This window comes from Chelon labrosus, assembly GCF_963514085.1.
Source record: "Chelon labrosus genome assembly, chromosome: 15".
NCBI classification, from domain to species: Eukaryota; Metazoa; Chordata; class Actinopteri; order Mugiliformes; family Mugilidae; genus Chelon; species Chelon labrosus.
This window is the reverse complement of record NC_140348.1, coordinates 1,844,547-1,860,987: the sequence shown is the minus strand read 5'-3', so window position 1 is coordinate 1,860,987 and position 16,441 is coordinate 1,844,547. Positions and strand designations below refer to the sequence as shown.

At 39.9% G+C, this 16,441-nt stretch overlaps 1 protein-coding gene across 1 annotated transcript; it reads right to left on the bottom strand.

Annotated features, from left to right (window-relative positions):
• Positions 1–3,398: 3,398 nt before the first annotated feature.
• On the bottom strand, positions 3,399–10,802 carry LOC311500120 (uncharacterized protein). Its single transcript, XM_084561327.1, has 2 exons — positions 9,989–10,802; positions 3,399–7,480 (listed from the first exon to the last, which is right to left on the bottom strand). The coding sequence occupies exons 1-2, from the start codon at positions 10,509–10,511 to the stop codon at positions 6,849–6,851; spliced, it is 1,155 nt and encodes a 384-aa protein (XP_084417453.1). The 5' UTR covers positions 10,512–10,802; the 3' UTR covers positions 3,399–6,848.
• Positions 10,803–16,441: the final 5,639 nt, after the last annotated feature.

The window sequence follows — 16,441 nt, the reverse complement described above, 5'->3', positions numbered from 1 at the left end:
TCAGTGTCTTGCTCAATGACACTTCGGCATGTGGCACATTCCGGGGATCGAACCGCTAATCCTCTGGTTCGTGGACAACCCGCCACAGTCGCCCCGATGATTGGTGGTTGGTAGCTAGTTAGTTTGGATCCAGGTTAATGGGTTTAAACACCAAAGTCACCCAGCGACTGAACAAGGTGTGAGGAACAGATCTTTGAAATGACAGAAGTATCTCAGCAATCAAGATCAAGTCTTATGACACCTTTCTTTCTCTTGTGAGTATAGTTTTAGTTACGGTTACAAATAGTTTTAGTGTGCGCTACTGATACGCATGCACAAGATTTTACTAAATTGCAGAGATCAACATTGTTTGCATCAGCTGCTGGCTGAATGAGACGGACTGACAGGCGAGATACCAGCAGTTCCTGACTGACCAAGATTGAACTGGAAGTGGAGACCAAGCTGGAAAAAGGATGGACGTAAAGATGTCAAGAATTCAGTTTTATTATTATTACACACGGATAAGTATTGTCTATATTGATAATTGATTGATAATCTTGTCTATGTCATACTGCAGGGCTACATAGAAGACTACTTCCAACTGCAGCAATACGTTACTAAAATGAGAAGTGTTCATGAATTAATAATAAATGAATAGACTATCTGCTCTGATTATTTCTCTCCATGTTGGTGAGTTACGTTCTTTGAAATGGGGAGCAGTGATTAGAGAAGCTCCTTGGGACAGAAGGGTCACAGGTTTGCATCCCTCCCCATCCATGTCTGAGGTGCCTTGAGCAAGCATATAACCTCTGGTTGATACCCGAGTGGCAGCCCACTGCTCCGAGTGTATATACCACTGGGAACGAATGGATTGGTCAAATGCAAAGAAAGAATTTTTCCCATGAGGGGTCAATAAAGGAATAATTTTATTCTATTCTATATTAAAATACATAAACCCTCTGATGTTATAGGGACCCTCCGTATTTGGAACTGACTGATTAGGGAGATGGGGAGAACCATGAGACCAAAAGGGGATTCTCTGTACAGAAAATTTTGAACAATGACAGAATTGTGGCTGATTTATTGTGAAGTATCTGCAGGAAGCTTTTGTTCCAGTGACAGCAGTTTCATTGCAACTCATCTTAAAGCAGTTGCCAAACTGGTATTCTGAGAAAAAAAAAAAGAACACTGAAGACATCCAGACTCAACATCCAGAGATGATCGCTTGATCCTTTCAAAGTGCATTCCTTGGACAGATGAAACTAAGAACAACCTTTACCAGAATGATGGAAGGGAAAATGTGAAGAACAATGAATAAAAAACAACTATAATAAAATAAAATGAAATAAATCCAAATTTAACCGAAGATGTTTTTCAAGGAAAATACTGTTTTAATTTGAATACAGAAAGGTATTTGTTCAGGTCATTTGTCACAGACATATTTAGCAACCAACCATACAGAGGAGGTGAGTATGGTAACAACATGTCATCCATACACAGCAATGAAAACAGTGTATGACCAGTTTACTAAATATAATAAAACCAAATGGACACTTGGTTGTTTCAGTTTGCTGCTTTGAGCATGATTGGTTCATCTCACTGGCATTCAGAAAAACGGCTCTCACTGCTTAAATTTGAAAAAACATAGTGTGTTGCTGTTGAACATCCACTGCTATCACTTGTAGCATTTTATATCTGTCTGCCAAATATTTACTCTGGGTGAATTTGAGGTGCAGGATGTCCAATTAGAAGAAAAACCGTAGCATGGACAGTATGAGTATGACATAAGGGTCAGAAAGGATGTGTTTGACAAGCTATGTAAATATATACATTTGTAAACAAATAGACTCAGTAATGTTAGGTATATAAAAAGCATTTAATTCAAATTCTTTTTCTTTTTTTTTTATTCAAATTCTTTGTTCAGAATGAATTAAACAATGCTCAGAAGATGCTTGAAATGCAAATTGTCTGGTTACTGTACACTTTAGAGTAGCTTGCTTAACAACCTGATCCCAGGGCATGAGGATGGAGTTTTGATTCTACAGCTCCTATGAAAACCTCCGTGGATGTTTTCCCCTTTTATTGTTTCGGTAAACTGAGTCATCGTCAATATAAGTGACATCTGGGACAAAAATGCACAACAAAACAAACTCTTTACTACAAAGTAATGTCAATTAATTGAAAATATATAATGTAAAATAGTGTTTGCACTTGTCTTCCAAAATCAAACATATTTCTTATTTGATTGTAATAACTGAATATATTTGTCGACATTTTCGTTTTACGTTGTTTGTTTGGAACACGTAGAGAAGAAAAATGAATAGCTTATGAGCACCACACCACCTTTTCTGTCAAACTTCCGCTATGGCTTGAGACTGATCCACTGGCATTTATTGATGATTTCACTCCTGATGGAAGCAACGACATTAATACACAGGAACACGGGAGAACGCTGCGTGCTCACATTCAGCCAAATGCTTTCAAACTCATTGGACAGCATTTCATCATTCAGCAAGATAGCTACTCTAAATAAATATCCTTGAGTGGTCGATGACCTGATCCTAATCTGACTGAGCTGCATTCCATTTGGTGAAGACCAGAATAATTTATAGAACTTATACTACATGAAAGTATGGAAAAGTTTGCGGTATGAAAGATGTTTCAATTTTTATCGATTACACAATGCCATCCGTGGGGACATCTGCCCTAAATTCATTATGTATCACAACAACCGTACACCCAATGTCAAAAGACTGTCTTCAGCTACAAGATGAGTCCTGTAACAGATGCACAGAGACCTTTCTCAGCATCATGGGGTCTGGTATTACATGCAGGATGATGCAGAAAAAAACTATGTGTACACAGGAGAAGCGGTGGCATTTTAAAGACAACGGTGCTTGCACCAAATATTGACCTGATTTAGTTTTTCTCTATTCCAAAATTTGTTGTCTGATATTTATTAATGAAAACAATTCATGACGTTGTTCCTGAAAACATCCTCACGTTACCTTCACTGATACTTCACAGTACTGTAAGTGTGCATCCATTGCAACAGTTGTTAACCTAAATTCATGTAATTTTACTTACACTGACAATTGTGTAACTGCAGCAACTCAAACTCAATTCCCAAGTTTTGCTTGAGAAGTTAAAGAAAGCTTAAATGGCAACACAAATATGTTCTGCTCCATGCTATGTGCCTAAACAAAATGCACTTGTCAAATCTGGATGTACTCAAACACATAAACAAAATGATGTTTAAACAGAATTAAAGCCAGATACCCTATATATCCTTGTTATTTCTAACTTCATGATGAGTATGTCAGTTTTGTCTGGATCTATGTGTATCTGTCACTTTACTAAAACGATGATGCAAGTTGTGTGACTGACATGGGTCAGTCCTGTGTTGGAAAACTCAAGACTAAAGTCGGATTGTTAGCGAAATGTGTATATCCAAATATATGCAGGTCAGCCTAATAGGTCAGAGTGAGTGAGCATTTAAATTAACTGTATTTTTGTCAGATCTCTAGACCTCTCACTTGTCTCTAGTCCCTTTTTCTTGTGTGCGTCCTAGAGCTTGCTAAGTCTTGTTAATCATCACGATAAAAGAACAGAGCAGGGTTGTGAGAATGTCCACAGTCATTTAGAAAAGCCTGAATACAATATTCAAAGTACAGTTGACATAAATGGTTCATAAAAACATTTTTGAAACATCATGGTGAAGTCGAATTATTAGTTTTAATACCATTTTTTAAAAATTGTGATTTAGTGTTGGTTAATCAGAAGGTTTGTGTTTTGTATGGCAGACCATGAAGGCATACAGGTTGATCAGGAGTTACAGCGTGTGAGCCACAGTAATTGTATCTTGCCGTGAGTTAATAAACATTTTATAAAGACAGAGAGAATGAATGGTGTCTGAACTGAAACACTAGAACAACTTGAGATCTGGCGACACGGCGTTAAAAAGACATTTTCCTTGAAACAGTAAAGAACTCCTTCTTAAAAAGAGCACAAACATGCCACAGTGATCACTCACTCTGCGACCATCTGACTGGGACGTGGCAGTGCTGACCACTGTTCCAACATTTCAACCGTGTAAAACTGCATTCTCACAAAACATCGATACTCCAATTCTGTCTCTGCCTGATACTTTTCTAATGCCTATGAAGGTCCTGGTGCCCTCTCTGCTCTTGACTTCTTATATCATTTATGAGATGATTCAACTTTCATTTCTATCAGAAATAATAATAATGTATTGACAAAGTTAATACCTTTGGAACTTGGTCACTCCAGAGGTAAATATAATTTGGCTTTTGTAACTAAATATTGTCAAAGTAGTCAACAGATTTCTATAGACTAATGTCAAATAATAAAAACTGAAGTATGAAGTAAAATAAGTGGCTACATAAGTATTCACCACTTGAAGTCAGTACTTGGCAGCAACCAGTCTGTGAGGCTAGGTCTCAATCAGTCTTACGTATCTGAACACATTTTCTATTGTACTGAGGTCTGGGTTTTGACTCGGCCACTTAAGAACATTCCCCTTGTTGTCTTTAAACCATGTCTGGTCAGATTTCGCTGTATGCTTCGGATCACTGTCACACTTGAATTTCTCATGCAGACTGAGTCAGAGTGTCCTCCAGGCTTCCCCTACATTTTGCTGCATTCATTTTACCCACTAGCTTCAAAAACTGTCCACGGCCAGCTGCAGAGAACTATTCCTACCTACAGAATGACGCTGCCACCATCATGTGTCGGTGTGGGAATGTTGGGTTTGTGGTCATGTGCAATGTCTGAAGGCCAAAAAGACCATTTAGGTCACGTAAGACCGAAGAACCTTCTTCCCATGCAGAGTCTCTCTTTCTCCAGAGCTGAGTAGTCATAGGTGTCATGGTGGCCCACCCCTCTCTAGGCTCCTTCCCACACCATTACTCAGTTAGCAGCAGTAGTCGGGTCTAGGCAGATTTACCCACCAGCCACGTTCCTTCATTTCTTAATCATGGATTTAACTGAATCCCAGGGTATGTACAAAGACGTGGCCATTTTTTTTAATATAACTTTAAAGGACCTTTTCTCTGAGTTCCGTGCAGTGTTCTTTTGTCTTCATGGTGTAACTGTAGCCAAGCATAGTGATAAACCAGTGCCTGGACCTTCCAGACACAAATGTCTTCATGCTAACGTGAGACACATTCACTGCTCTCAGGTGATCTCCACTCCACTAACTGTAGTCACTTTAGAGGGGTGAATACTTATGCAATAACTTATGTTACACTATACTGTACATGTTTAATTAGTTGACATTACTTTGTAGAAATAATAGTTTTCATTTTCACAGTAGAAGTTTGTATTTTTTGTAAGAAAAAAAAGAAAAAGCCAAAGTATATTGCTCATAATTCCATTTATAAAAACGATAAAAGGGGGAAGCATTGAAGGGGGATTAATACTTTTTATAGGCACTGTAAACCCTCTCCAAAGCCAAACATCTATAGAAAAGAAAACAAAGCTCCGCCCATTAGCTAGACCTGCTCATAAGTTTGAGGAGGCAGGGAACTGGAGACAATACCAGCTGACGTTGGACGAGGGGCGAGGAACAACGTGGACACGTCACCAGTCAATCACAAACACCTGACACTTAGAAACAGACAACCGTTTGTCTTCACAATTTTGAGATGCCAGCCGACCTAACCTGCATGTGTTCAGACAGTGAGAAGAAGCGGAATCCCTTAACGCCCCTGGTTCAAATCCTGCTTGAAATGACTTACTGCACTCGTGGATGGACAGTATGGGTATCACTTCAAACATTAAAACACTTTTCCAAACTGTACAACAATCACAACTGTGTACATCTGTACACAACTCTTGATTCACTGATGCAGGATGATTGAACTCGGTCAATATTCAGATCCCCTTTTCACTGGTACACCATTTGATCAGAAGTAAAAGAACAGAGGTCTTGACTATTATTTTGGACACATTTCCATGTCAAAGCAATGTGCGTATGATGTGTAGCAATTCTGAAAACCTCGCCTGGACTAAATTGCAACTGGAGACTAAACAGATGCAGACAAGAAAACACTGATAGTAGAAACATGATCAGCATAAAGAAGGATGTGTTTCATTACACTGATCACATACAAAAGCTTTCAGATACTTACTGTCAATTGTTTGTTATTCAAGGCATCACTTTGCAGTCCTTGTCTTATAATCCCATAGCAGTATGCTGTATACAACCTTCTAACAAAGTATAAACTCATTTGTTTAAAGCATACAGAGATCTTAACTGGTCCATACCCCGCGCTGCGTGCTGGCTGCTTTGGACCTGCTGTGTTACCATGTGTACAGTGATACAGTGAGCTTAGGTTGACATTAAATTCTTTCCATCAGTATCAATTTAGCCCTTGAAATTGCTTCACCTAGATGGAGCCCTTAAACTGGTCAAGAATCTCTAGAGTCTCCTGCTAGAGAGGTCATCATGTACGCACACACTATTAGTATTTTTATCATCAAGCAAAGCAGTTACCAACATCATCTGGTCCACGTGTATAAACTCCTCTGTTGGTACAGGTTGGCTATCTAAAATTGACAACTTTAGTTTTTTTTTTTTTCATTTTGCTTCATGTCCATAATGATGGAATTCTTCTTGTCCTTTCTGACATCATTTCAGACGTTACTTTTTACTTTTGGTCCACGCATAGTGACAATCTCTGAGCTGAGTTTTTTTTTTTAATGTGAGATGCGGAAAAAGTCCTCCATGATCGCAGCCTTTGCCGAGGGTTACTGATGTTGAACCATACAACTGCTTGTTCTGGCCTGATCTGGGTCCGACAGTTCAAGGTTTCATCCTCATGTCCAGATTCACAAGTTCCTCAATATTACGTGACATATTCCTCCTCATCACTAGGTTCTGATTTGATGTGTTCAGGTTGAAGTAGAGGAAAGTGTGGAGCTGTAGTCCTGGTACAGACATACCACTCCTTAATATTAGACAACTGAGGTAAGGCTGGGTTGACAGAGCGCTGACTCCTCCGCGGGGTCCGAACACTCTGCTGCTTCTGAGTCAGCTGACTCTTCAGGCCTGATAGAGAGAGATCCAGAGGCATTGCTAGTGGAGATGAACTCCGCAGCAGCAGCTTATGGTCCACTTCACTGGCTGAGCTAATATCCAATTCATGGTTGGACAGAAGAGGAAAAGTTGAGTTTTTGTTGGCGAGCGATGGAGAGAGGCGGTTTATTTTAAGGTCAAGGGGCTCGAAGACAACCTGATGATGTTGCTGGAGTTGATGAGGGATGGAGTCGTACAGGTCCTGGGTTTCAGATGTAGGTGACAGCTTGATGTGAACCTTCATGTGTTTGCGCAAGGAGCTGGGGTGGGTGTAGGACTTGGTGCATCCCAGCGCCTTGCAGTCGTAGGGCTTTGAGGCTGTGTGGACTTGTGAGTGCTTCTTCCGGTCGCTGCTGTTGGCGAAGCGCCGCTCGCAAAACTCACACTGGAATGGCTTCTCACCTGTAAAACAAACATCATCCTCAGCATTATCATATTTAAACAGAATGATATTCCAACATTTTTTTTTTTTTTTTTTAAGTATACTGTTTGTGATTAGGAAAGATTATCCCATTTGTCGCAACACTAGGTAAACTAGATATCTGGGTTGACAAGATGGTAGACTGTATTTTATAAAACCTTAAGTATATATTTGTATTTAATCCAAAAAAGCTAAAGAAAGGAAACTGGACTTTCTTGAAAGGGTTTCTCAAAGGTAGAAATTTGATTGTGTTGCCTGCATGTTAGGTTGAAACGTAGGTGGTTCCTGTAATCTGCAAGTTTCACACTAAAGCAAGGCAACTGTCTGAGAACCTTCATAGGTATATTTGTATTTAATTTATTCATATCAATGCTGACAATTTCGTAAATTGGTAGAATGTCAAAAATGGCAATGGGATTGTTTCCACAATTTTCTGTTCATGTTCATATTGAACATAGAGTGCTCTAAAAGTCAGAGAACACATCTGCCATATATCCAAGTAAACCTTAAAGGTTTAAGGTATATAACGGCAAGTATTTCAATTTTGAGGTGCATGTTAATTGACTTGTGGGGGCATTTCAGATGAAATTATGATCTGGAAATACTGTGAGTTCAACTTTCCAGTTCAAATGGATTGCACCATGAGCCCAAACGCACCCTAACGTTTTGATGAACTACTTGCACTCTGAAAAGGATCAAGGAATGCTTACTGTCATGGACTTTCCTCCCCAGTCACCTGACCTCAACCACACAGGGTCACTTGGAGACTGACAAAGAAAAGCACTGACATCACAAGAAGCTCTTTGTAACATTGTCGAACCATACTGGGATATCATGGGTTGCCAGGTTTTACATGAACTTATGAAGCCCATGCTGTCATTAAAGCAAAAAGCCAACACTAAGATGTGCTGAGATTCATTTTTAGAGAACAACCTTCACTTAAATAGACATTTGTTATATGTCTTTGTATCTTAGTCCGCATTTGGGACTCAATACATAATTACAGTATATGTTTAAAAATAATAAACGCAATTTTTGTCAACCAGAGACATGCGTTTAGCTATACACGGTTTCCTGAAAGTCTTCACTGCTATCATTTGGAGCTCTCCCTCGTGGTTAACACAGGGTAGTAATTACTAGATGAATAACAATTATGATGATTATATCGTCTTTGTTTGAAAGTATCTACAGAGAAAAGGTTACAAAGCAACATTTTCAAACTCAACACAAGTCAGTTTCAAACCATTTTAGAATTTTGGAGCTATAAAAAGAGGAGTTGTGTCTTAAAATCAACAAACGATTAAGTAGTTACGTCCCGATCCAGTTTTTTCCCCCCCTGAGCCGATACCGATCTCTTACATTCATTATCAGTCAATCCGAGTCCAAATCTGATTTTAAATAAACCAAATGTCCTCCCCTGGAGATTCATCAAGGCTTTTCTTATCTTCCTTGTATTCTCCTAGATCACATGTGCACCGTGCGACTGTGGCAAGTCCAGTAAATAGGACTGTGAAAGCTAACGTGGTGAGGAGAGGAGAGGAGAGGACAGCAGCTTGTACCATGGCTCCAGAAAACCTGCTCTGCTACACAAATGTTCTGATCATCCAACTCCATTAACTCTGCAAGCCTCTCTGGAATATTCTTTCACCTTGACGCTGTCTCCAAGAGACTTTCCGCTTCTTTTAAACATTCAGTGTTTGTTGTTGTTGTTGTTTCGGTGCAGCCTTTGCCTGAGTCTACTCCATGTATTTATTTATTTATTTTATTTTTTTGTGGTATTGAATGATCTCCTACCACCACCTTGTGTTAAATCCATATTGCATCTACAAATTCCTGTCGAATTGACTTCATTTTCCAGAGTAAAGTACTTCCACACAGCAGACATGTTTTGTCACGTGATTTTTCTTACATTTTTGGCAGCTTTGACGCTAGCCAACCATGATTAAGACAAAGTTTTGACGCTACAGGGTCAAATAAATAATGTGAAATAAATAACTACAATAGATCTGGCCTGGCTGAAGCCTGATACCAATCTGACATCCCTACTATGAAGTATAACCACTGAGCTTCATCCAAGCCAGTCTATGATAATACTTAAGTAACAAGAGATAGGGTTTAATTTAATATAAGTAGTGAGCCCCAGCTAGGATAGGACACTGAACTGCTAGTAGATGACCCCCAGCCTGAACTTATGGTCCCCCTTCCTCATAAACCAGTTGAATCCTGTCACCTTGCATGACTCCTGAGCTGCGGCTCAGATTCGTGGCTCCCCTAGGAAACAAGGGAGCACCGAGGATGAGAATCGGAACTGAGCCTATGTAAACACTGGGGAGGGGGGGATGCCTAGCAGACTGAGAGCTATCCCTATTATCCTCTACATTGTCAGCCTCTGTCAGAAAGCAGCTGTCTTTACTGGGTGACACTGGTTTGAAGACCATAACGACAGTAGCTCGCGCCCTGCGTGTAGTCACAGAATCACGAAACCCTACCAGTGTGCGTGCGCGTGTGGATCTTGAGGTTCTCGGAGCGTGCGAACATCTTGCCGCAGTTGGGGAATGCGCATGAAAAAGGCTTCTCCCCGGTGTGCACGCGAATGTGGTTGATGAGTTTGTATTTGGCTTTGAACGCCTTCCCGCCGCGCATACACTCGTCCCACATGCAGACATGACTGAGGGTCTCCAGCCCCGCTGCTACATGCTCGGTGGTGACGTGGTCCACCAGCTCGTGCATGGAGCTGAAAGTTTGGTCGCAGACGGATGTCGCCGTCCGCCCCAGCCTCTGTCTCGAAGAAGTTCGGTCAGTCCATTTGCACACCAGCTCGGTTTTAACAACGGGGCCTTTGGAGAAATCCAGCAGGCCGTCCATCCCGCCGCCAGAACCAGTGTCGGCAACAGCGTAGATGTTAGTGGCTCTCGGCTGGGGTGGCGAGACGATGCTCGAAGCCCCGGAGTTGTTGTTCCGCAACGGAGAGACGAGGCCATTATGCCTGGCCACCACAGCCGTCCGCTTCATGCTCGGCTCAGCGGGTTGACCCGCTCCTACCGCCGACTACAATCCCCGCTACCACGTAAAATGAGTTAAATCAAACTGGCAACGTGTTCACCGCTGTCCTGCTTCCTTCCTGTGTGTTTTGGCGAAAGCGAGAGCGCATGCGGCGGTGTCTTTACCCCCCGCTGTTCGATGTTAGATCCCGAGAGTCAGAGCCTCCATGCTTTTATTTACTGTGAATGGAGGTGAATGGAGTCGAAGGAATACAACGGGCCGCGACCCAACACGGTCTAGTGGCCTCCTTGTCTCCTTCACTTCCTTCCTCCTCACTCCAGTCTCCCCTCTAATATTTTCAACTGGAGAGCATAGATTAGCCCTTAGTGATTATTTGTCACGTTTACATGGACAATATTACAGCAGCCACACTGAAATCATTCTGATTCCAAGAGATTCCAACTATTTGTTTACATGGATGCTAAATAAAAGGACAGATCAGATAAATGTTTTTAGATGCCTCAAAACACCAAAACTGAACATAACTTGCTCTGAAAGCCTGCTGTTGAGCAGAAAATATAGGCTACCTGATATACTATATACTAACCCTTTTTATACAATGTTTTCAAAAGCTGTTGACAATATTTAATAGCCATGACAGATACTCACAATGTTCACAATGTTTTGCGGCTTGTTCATCTTTTCAAACACTAGCACCCTGCAGCTGGTTCATACTTGCCCATTGTTGGTATCATTTTTGGCATTATACAGTTGAATTGTTTGTTTTTTAACACCCTTCCTTTTATGCACTACACTGTACGTCCAGCACTCTGTAACTGCTGATGTTTTCCTGAACACAACAACGTGAATAGCTACAATAAATAGCTACAATATTTTATACAGTATATAATATTATCTAGTTTCAGTCATACACTCATATACTGTCTTTTGGCTTTAGATTATTACATATCTTTATTTATATATATATTTTTTCTAGTATACTGCATATGTGTGTGTATATCTTTTATATACTTGTATATTCCATATACTATGTGGGTGTTATTTATACTTCGTCTTTATTTAAATATATATTTTAAATATAATTTATATATTGTAATATAAAAATATTTGTATATTTTATATATACCTTTATGTATTCTAGCTCACTATACTTTTAGTGTTACTGTTTTTGCTGACTAATTCCTTCTGTGTAATGATGCATTAGTATATGCAAAGGGTTAAGCATCTATCTATCTATCTATCTATCTATCTATCTATCTATCTATCTATCATGAAGTATCTATTTGTACAACTCAAACACATAAGCCTTTTTAGAGTCCTGCATCTGTTCATCTTTATAAAATTACACATACAATCAGTTGTCTTTTCTTTTCTTTGATGTGTATCCTAAAATGCCTATCCGCACTAGAATAAGTCTGCATTTTCCTTCTAAGAGAGACAATTCCATCAGCATTCCTGCTGAATATGCGTCAGTTTCTCCTCTGTCAAGACTGGCTACTGCTCTGGTCCCCGGGCCAGCAGGGCACCCCCGAAGTCTGATAAACCTTAAACTACAACAGTGGCAATGTGCTAAGCTTTCATTGACAGTGGGAGACCTCCTCAAGGGGCCAACTCTGCACACTCAAGCCTGTTTCTTACAGTAGTCTTGTACAGGGGCATCCTATTCATTATGAAAAGAAGTTGTCGCTAAAAAAAATAAATAGGAAGAGCAGAAAAGAAAGAAAGACAGTAGTAAATGCAAATGATGATTAATAATAACACTAAATAGCTAGCTGGACGCTGCTAGTCTAGCTAGCAGCATTTACTATGGGGAAGTGAGATTTGAATAAAATAACTTGCACTAGCATCACATTACTTCATTTGTTCTTTCTCTGGCAGTTAATGTCAGTTAATTCAGCCAGCAGAGCAGTGTGTCCAGCTCTCCTGACCCTGACCAAGTCTAGTGTATGTGCTGTCAGTGGGAGGTGAGGCTTGTTAGCTTAACTAAGAGACTGACCCAGTGTGACTGAGCTAGAAGTTAGTTAGAAGTATTAACACTTAATAATAATTTACTTTTTTTATTAACATGTTACTATAATAACAATCACAGTGTCCTTCCTCAGGACTATTACTTGACACCAACTGAAGAGGATAAAGTTCAATTCAGTGAGGGGAGGGAGAGGGTCACACAGCAGTTAACATGCTATACAGTAGTAGCACAGAACTGCATGACTAGTAATAGAAAAGAAATTAGATAAGAAATTAGAGGACAGGAGCTCAGTGCTCAGAGCTTGATGCGAGAGAAAAGAAGAAGACGTGTACTTGTAGAAGTAGAAGACGTGTAGTTTCATCAAAAAGGAAAGTCTTAAGCCTGACCTTGAAAATAGAGAGGGTGTCTGCCTCCCAAACCCAAATTGGGAGCTGGTTCCAAAATGTAACCTGTAAGTTAATTTTTCCACTTTAAATATATAATGCTGTATACACATTGCACTCTAAGAATTCCTTATGACACTCTATGCTATATTTCTTCATATCATCATTTCAGCTCAGAGCCCGACCTGCAGCAGGCAGTCAGAGTTAATCTGCTGCAGTGGGCAGTCAGATCCATCTGAGAGGGAGGGATGACCCTGGAAATCTTTGCCTAGGGCCCATATAGACTCTGAAACTGCTTCTGCTGGGGCACTCAGACAATGCCCAGCCAAAGGGCATATAAAGTTTATTTTAATTTATTTATTTACTTACCTTATTCAACCACGATGTTTGGCTAGTTGTCAGTGAATGTCAGAGTTCTAAACTGTTTCTGTGTCTCTGAATATTGTCTAATCAGCATAGAGCTGCGTTCCATGGAGTACTGCTGGTCCACCCCTTTGGGCAATTTCAATTTGGCTGCAAATTACCCAGATTGTGCTTATACACTGCAGTACGATCTGTCTTCTAGAAGGGCTTTTCCTAACCGTTACATAAGCAGTTGATTTCTTTTCCTCCAGGTGCTGCAACAGCCAGCTAGCTTGTTATAAAGACAATCCTGTGAAACACAGGAGCACTGGCCATGTTTTCCTTGGAGAGGCAACTACTCAACAAAATGCCTGATTTCAGTGATCATTTGGCTGCATTTTAAAGTACAATATTGTAATTTAAATATAAAGTTACTGCATTTTTCTTTCATATTATGTGCAATGGTTTAATTGTAAATGTTTTAATTCACTACACATCACTAACCCTCACATTATCAGCTCTTCACTCTTTTTATGCTGCACCTAAAATGAAACGGGATGCACTGAATCAGATGGTTGTTTATTTTTCATGAATACTAAAGTAGTTTGCTTTACATCCCCCTCACCCAGTCATTTATGTAGTTGGACAAAGGTCTGTTTGGCCATTACCAGAATCCCTGTTAGTTTCAAAAGACACTTAGGAAACATGTGTAAGAGCCACTCAGATTTACCCACTAATGAAGTCTCAGCTTAAACGTACTGAAGGCATAAAAGCATGTCTCCCATTTCAATAAGCAGTGTTTATTTCACTGGGGATGTGAAGTTCTGAAAGCGCTGCAGCAGAGTATCAATTTTGCAGCACAGTCATAGACAGAGCCTCCAGACAGTACAGATTTAATCATTGCTTGATACATTAAATGCACATAGTCTCTGTCTCTGGCCCCTTGTCACAGCCAATCAGACTCTGCACAGCAATTTGTACTTTGCTGTCCAAACTACCACTATTTCTTTTTTAATAAAATACTTTTTATATATCTATATATCTATCTTAAAGCAGGATATTCAACTAATATCATAAATCTTTTTCTGTATGCTCTTCAGGAAATACACCAAATATCCTTCTAAATTCCCCTTTAACATCTTTCTAATGATACCCAATTTATATGTGTCCCAAAATATATGGGTGAAATCTCCCACCGTCGCAGTCGCTCCATCACAACCTATATTTGTTACTGTATTTTAAGATGATAAGAGGATGCACATCTTTCCATTCGTTTCCTCCACAATGTCCTGCTAGATGACCCAAATGTTCAAACTTGATATATCCTCTCACTCAATACCCGAATACATCCAGCAAGACTTTGTTTGGTATTATGTTAGGAAGTGGAAGGATTTGCATTTCATCACCATTCTTCTCACAGAAATACCCATTGGCTCCAGCAGCTTTAACTCATGTCTCTTTTTAAGTACTTACCCAGCTTCTTGGGTGGATATCAACAGTGGAACACAGTCCTCATTTTGGCAACTGCGCATTGAGTGCATGACTTAGTTTTTTCTCCTCTAATCATCAGTGTTTACAGTGTCATCACTTTCAGACATTAAATTATGGTGAAGAAGAGCTGGAGCAAGACCAATGCTCAGAAAATGGAAGGCCATTTGTCAAAACCCAGCAGACCACTAGCAAGAAAAAAATGTTACGTTTACAGCTTATGTGACAAAGGTGAGGAAACAAGTAAAATGAACTGTAAATAATAGGTTATGAACAGTGTTAGCTGTTTGATTTGGAACATTACTAAACATTCCTTCAGTTATATCTAAAGACCAAATAGGCATTGTAATTCAACATGATTAGATTAGATTAGATTAGACAGATTAGATAAATACATAATTTATCCTGTGGGAAATTCGGTACGAGATGACTTCTTAATATTGTTTACTCTCCGTCGGTGTGAATTGTCTCTGGATGTCACAACGACGCTTTGCGCTGACAAGGACGTACCTGGACAGGCAACACGCCCGCTAGCCCTCAAATTGCTCCCCGGGCACGGCCCCTCAAACGCAGCAGCCCACTGCTCACATTACTGTGTGAACAGATGGATGGATCAGTACAGTATATATATTATTTTTATTAATTATTATCATTGATTATTATTGTTATGTCTCATTTTCCATCTTTTGCAGTTTCTCTCTTATCGAACTGTATCATTGTCCACTAATCTGTTGCTCCTTAGCCAGTTCAGCAAACGTTCAAGTTACAAATGATCTCTTTTATATTTAACAAAGCACAAGCTTTAGACCTCACCAACCTGCCTTTGAAAATTTAAAACAACTTTTTCTGCTTGAGTGTTATAGTCACAAGGAGGTACAATCTCTTATTCATAGAGAACTTAGGCACACTGCTAAACCAGACTAAACAAATACTGACTCTAGTAGTCTGTGTTAACTCAATCAGAATGAGTAAATTTTGTATATGTTCCAAGCTCAACCACTTTTCATTCCTGCTGCCTTTTTTCCCACAACTTATTTCTTCGGACCGATGGTGGAATAAAAAAGGCTTCTAATCAAGTCCCACCTTCAGAAGACCAAAGCTGATGGAGGCTTTGCTCTCCTCAGTTTTATTTTCTATTGTTGGGTTGCCAACCTGCAACCTGCTTAGATTCTTAGATCCTCTGTACCCATCTCCTCAATCATACTTTTTAAAAGCTCCAGTGGTGAAACATTCCTTAAAGAAATGGGCTCAGTTAGGGTTTAACTATTGCAGTTTTATACATATATAAAATGTTATTTTTTTTTTCAGCTGCACAGCCACCTTAATACAGTCACAGCCATTGTTGATACAGCTCTTTCTTTGAATCCATTAAAGAAAAAAATAAACCTCTTCCCTGTGAGCTATGGTGCTGGAAGGAGTCGCTCCATGAATAGATTTAGAACAGCATGGGAAGGAGATATGGCTTTCCCCTTGACAAAAAACACTTACAGCGGTTCACTGAAATTGTCTAACTTGACCTCCCCCTGTGCCCGCCACGGTTTGAATCAAATTAAAATGGTACATAGGGCCCATATTTTGAAAGCGGAGTTTTCCTCCCTTATTCACATCTGCTGCACCCCCAGCCTCAAAAAGTTATGGGACTGAATGAAATGAAATTGCAGATTCAACAGTAAAGTTAGTGGAGGGAAAAATATTAACGTGTGCATTGGTTGAGCAGAACTCAGAGGGAAAATAAAGGAAGGCAATGGCAGGGATTT

Excerpts from the sequence above, each read along its gene's own strand:
- LOC311500120 (XM_084561327.1), bottom strand. The coding sequence starts at position 10,511 with ATGAAGCGGACGGCTGTGGTGGCCAGGCATAATGGCCTCGTCTCTCCG. Across the intron at positions 7,481-9,988 it reads CCACACGCGCACGCACACTG|GTGAGAAGCCATTCCAGTGT; the intron begins GTAGGGTTTCGT and ends TTTGTTTTACAG.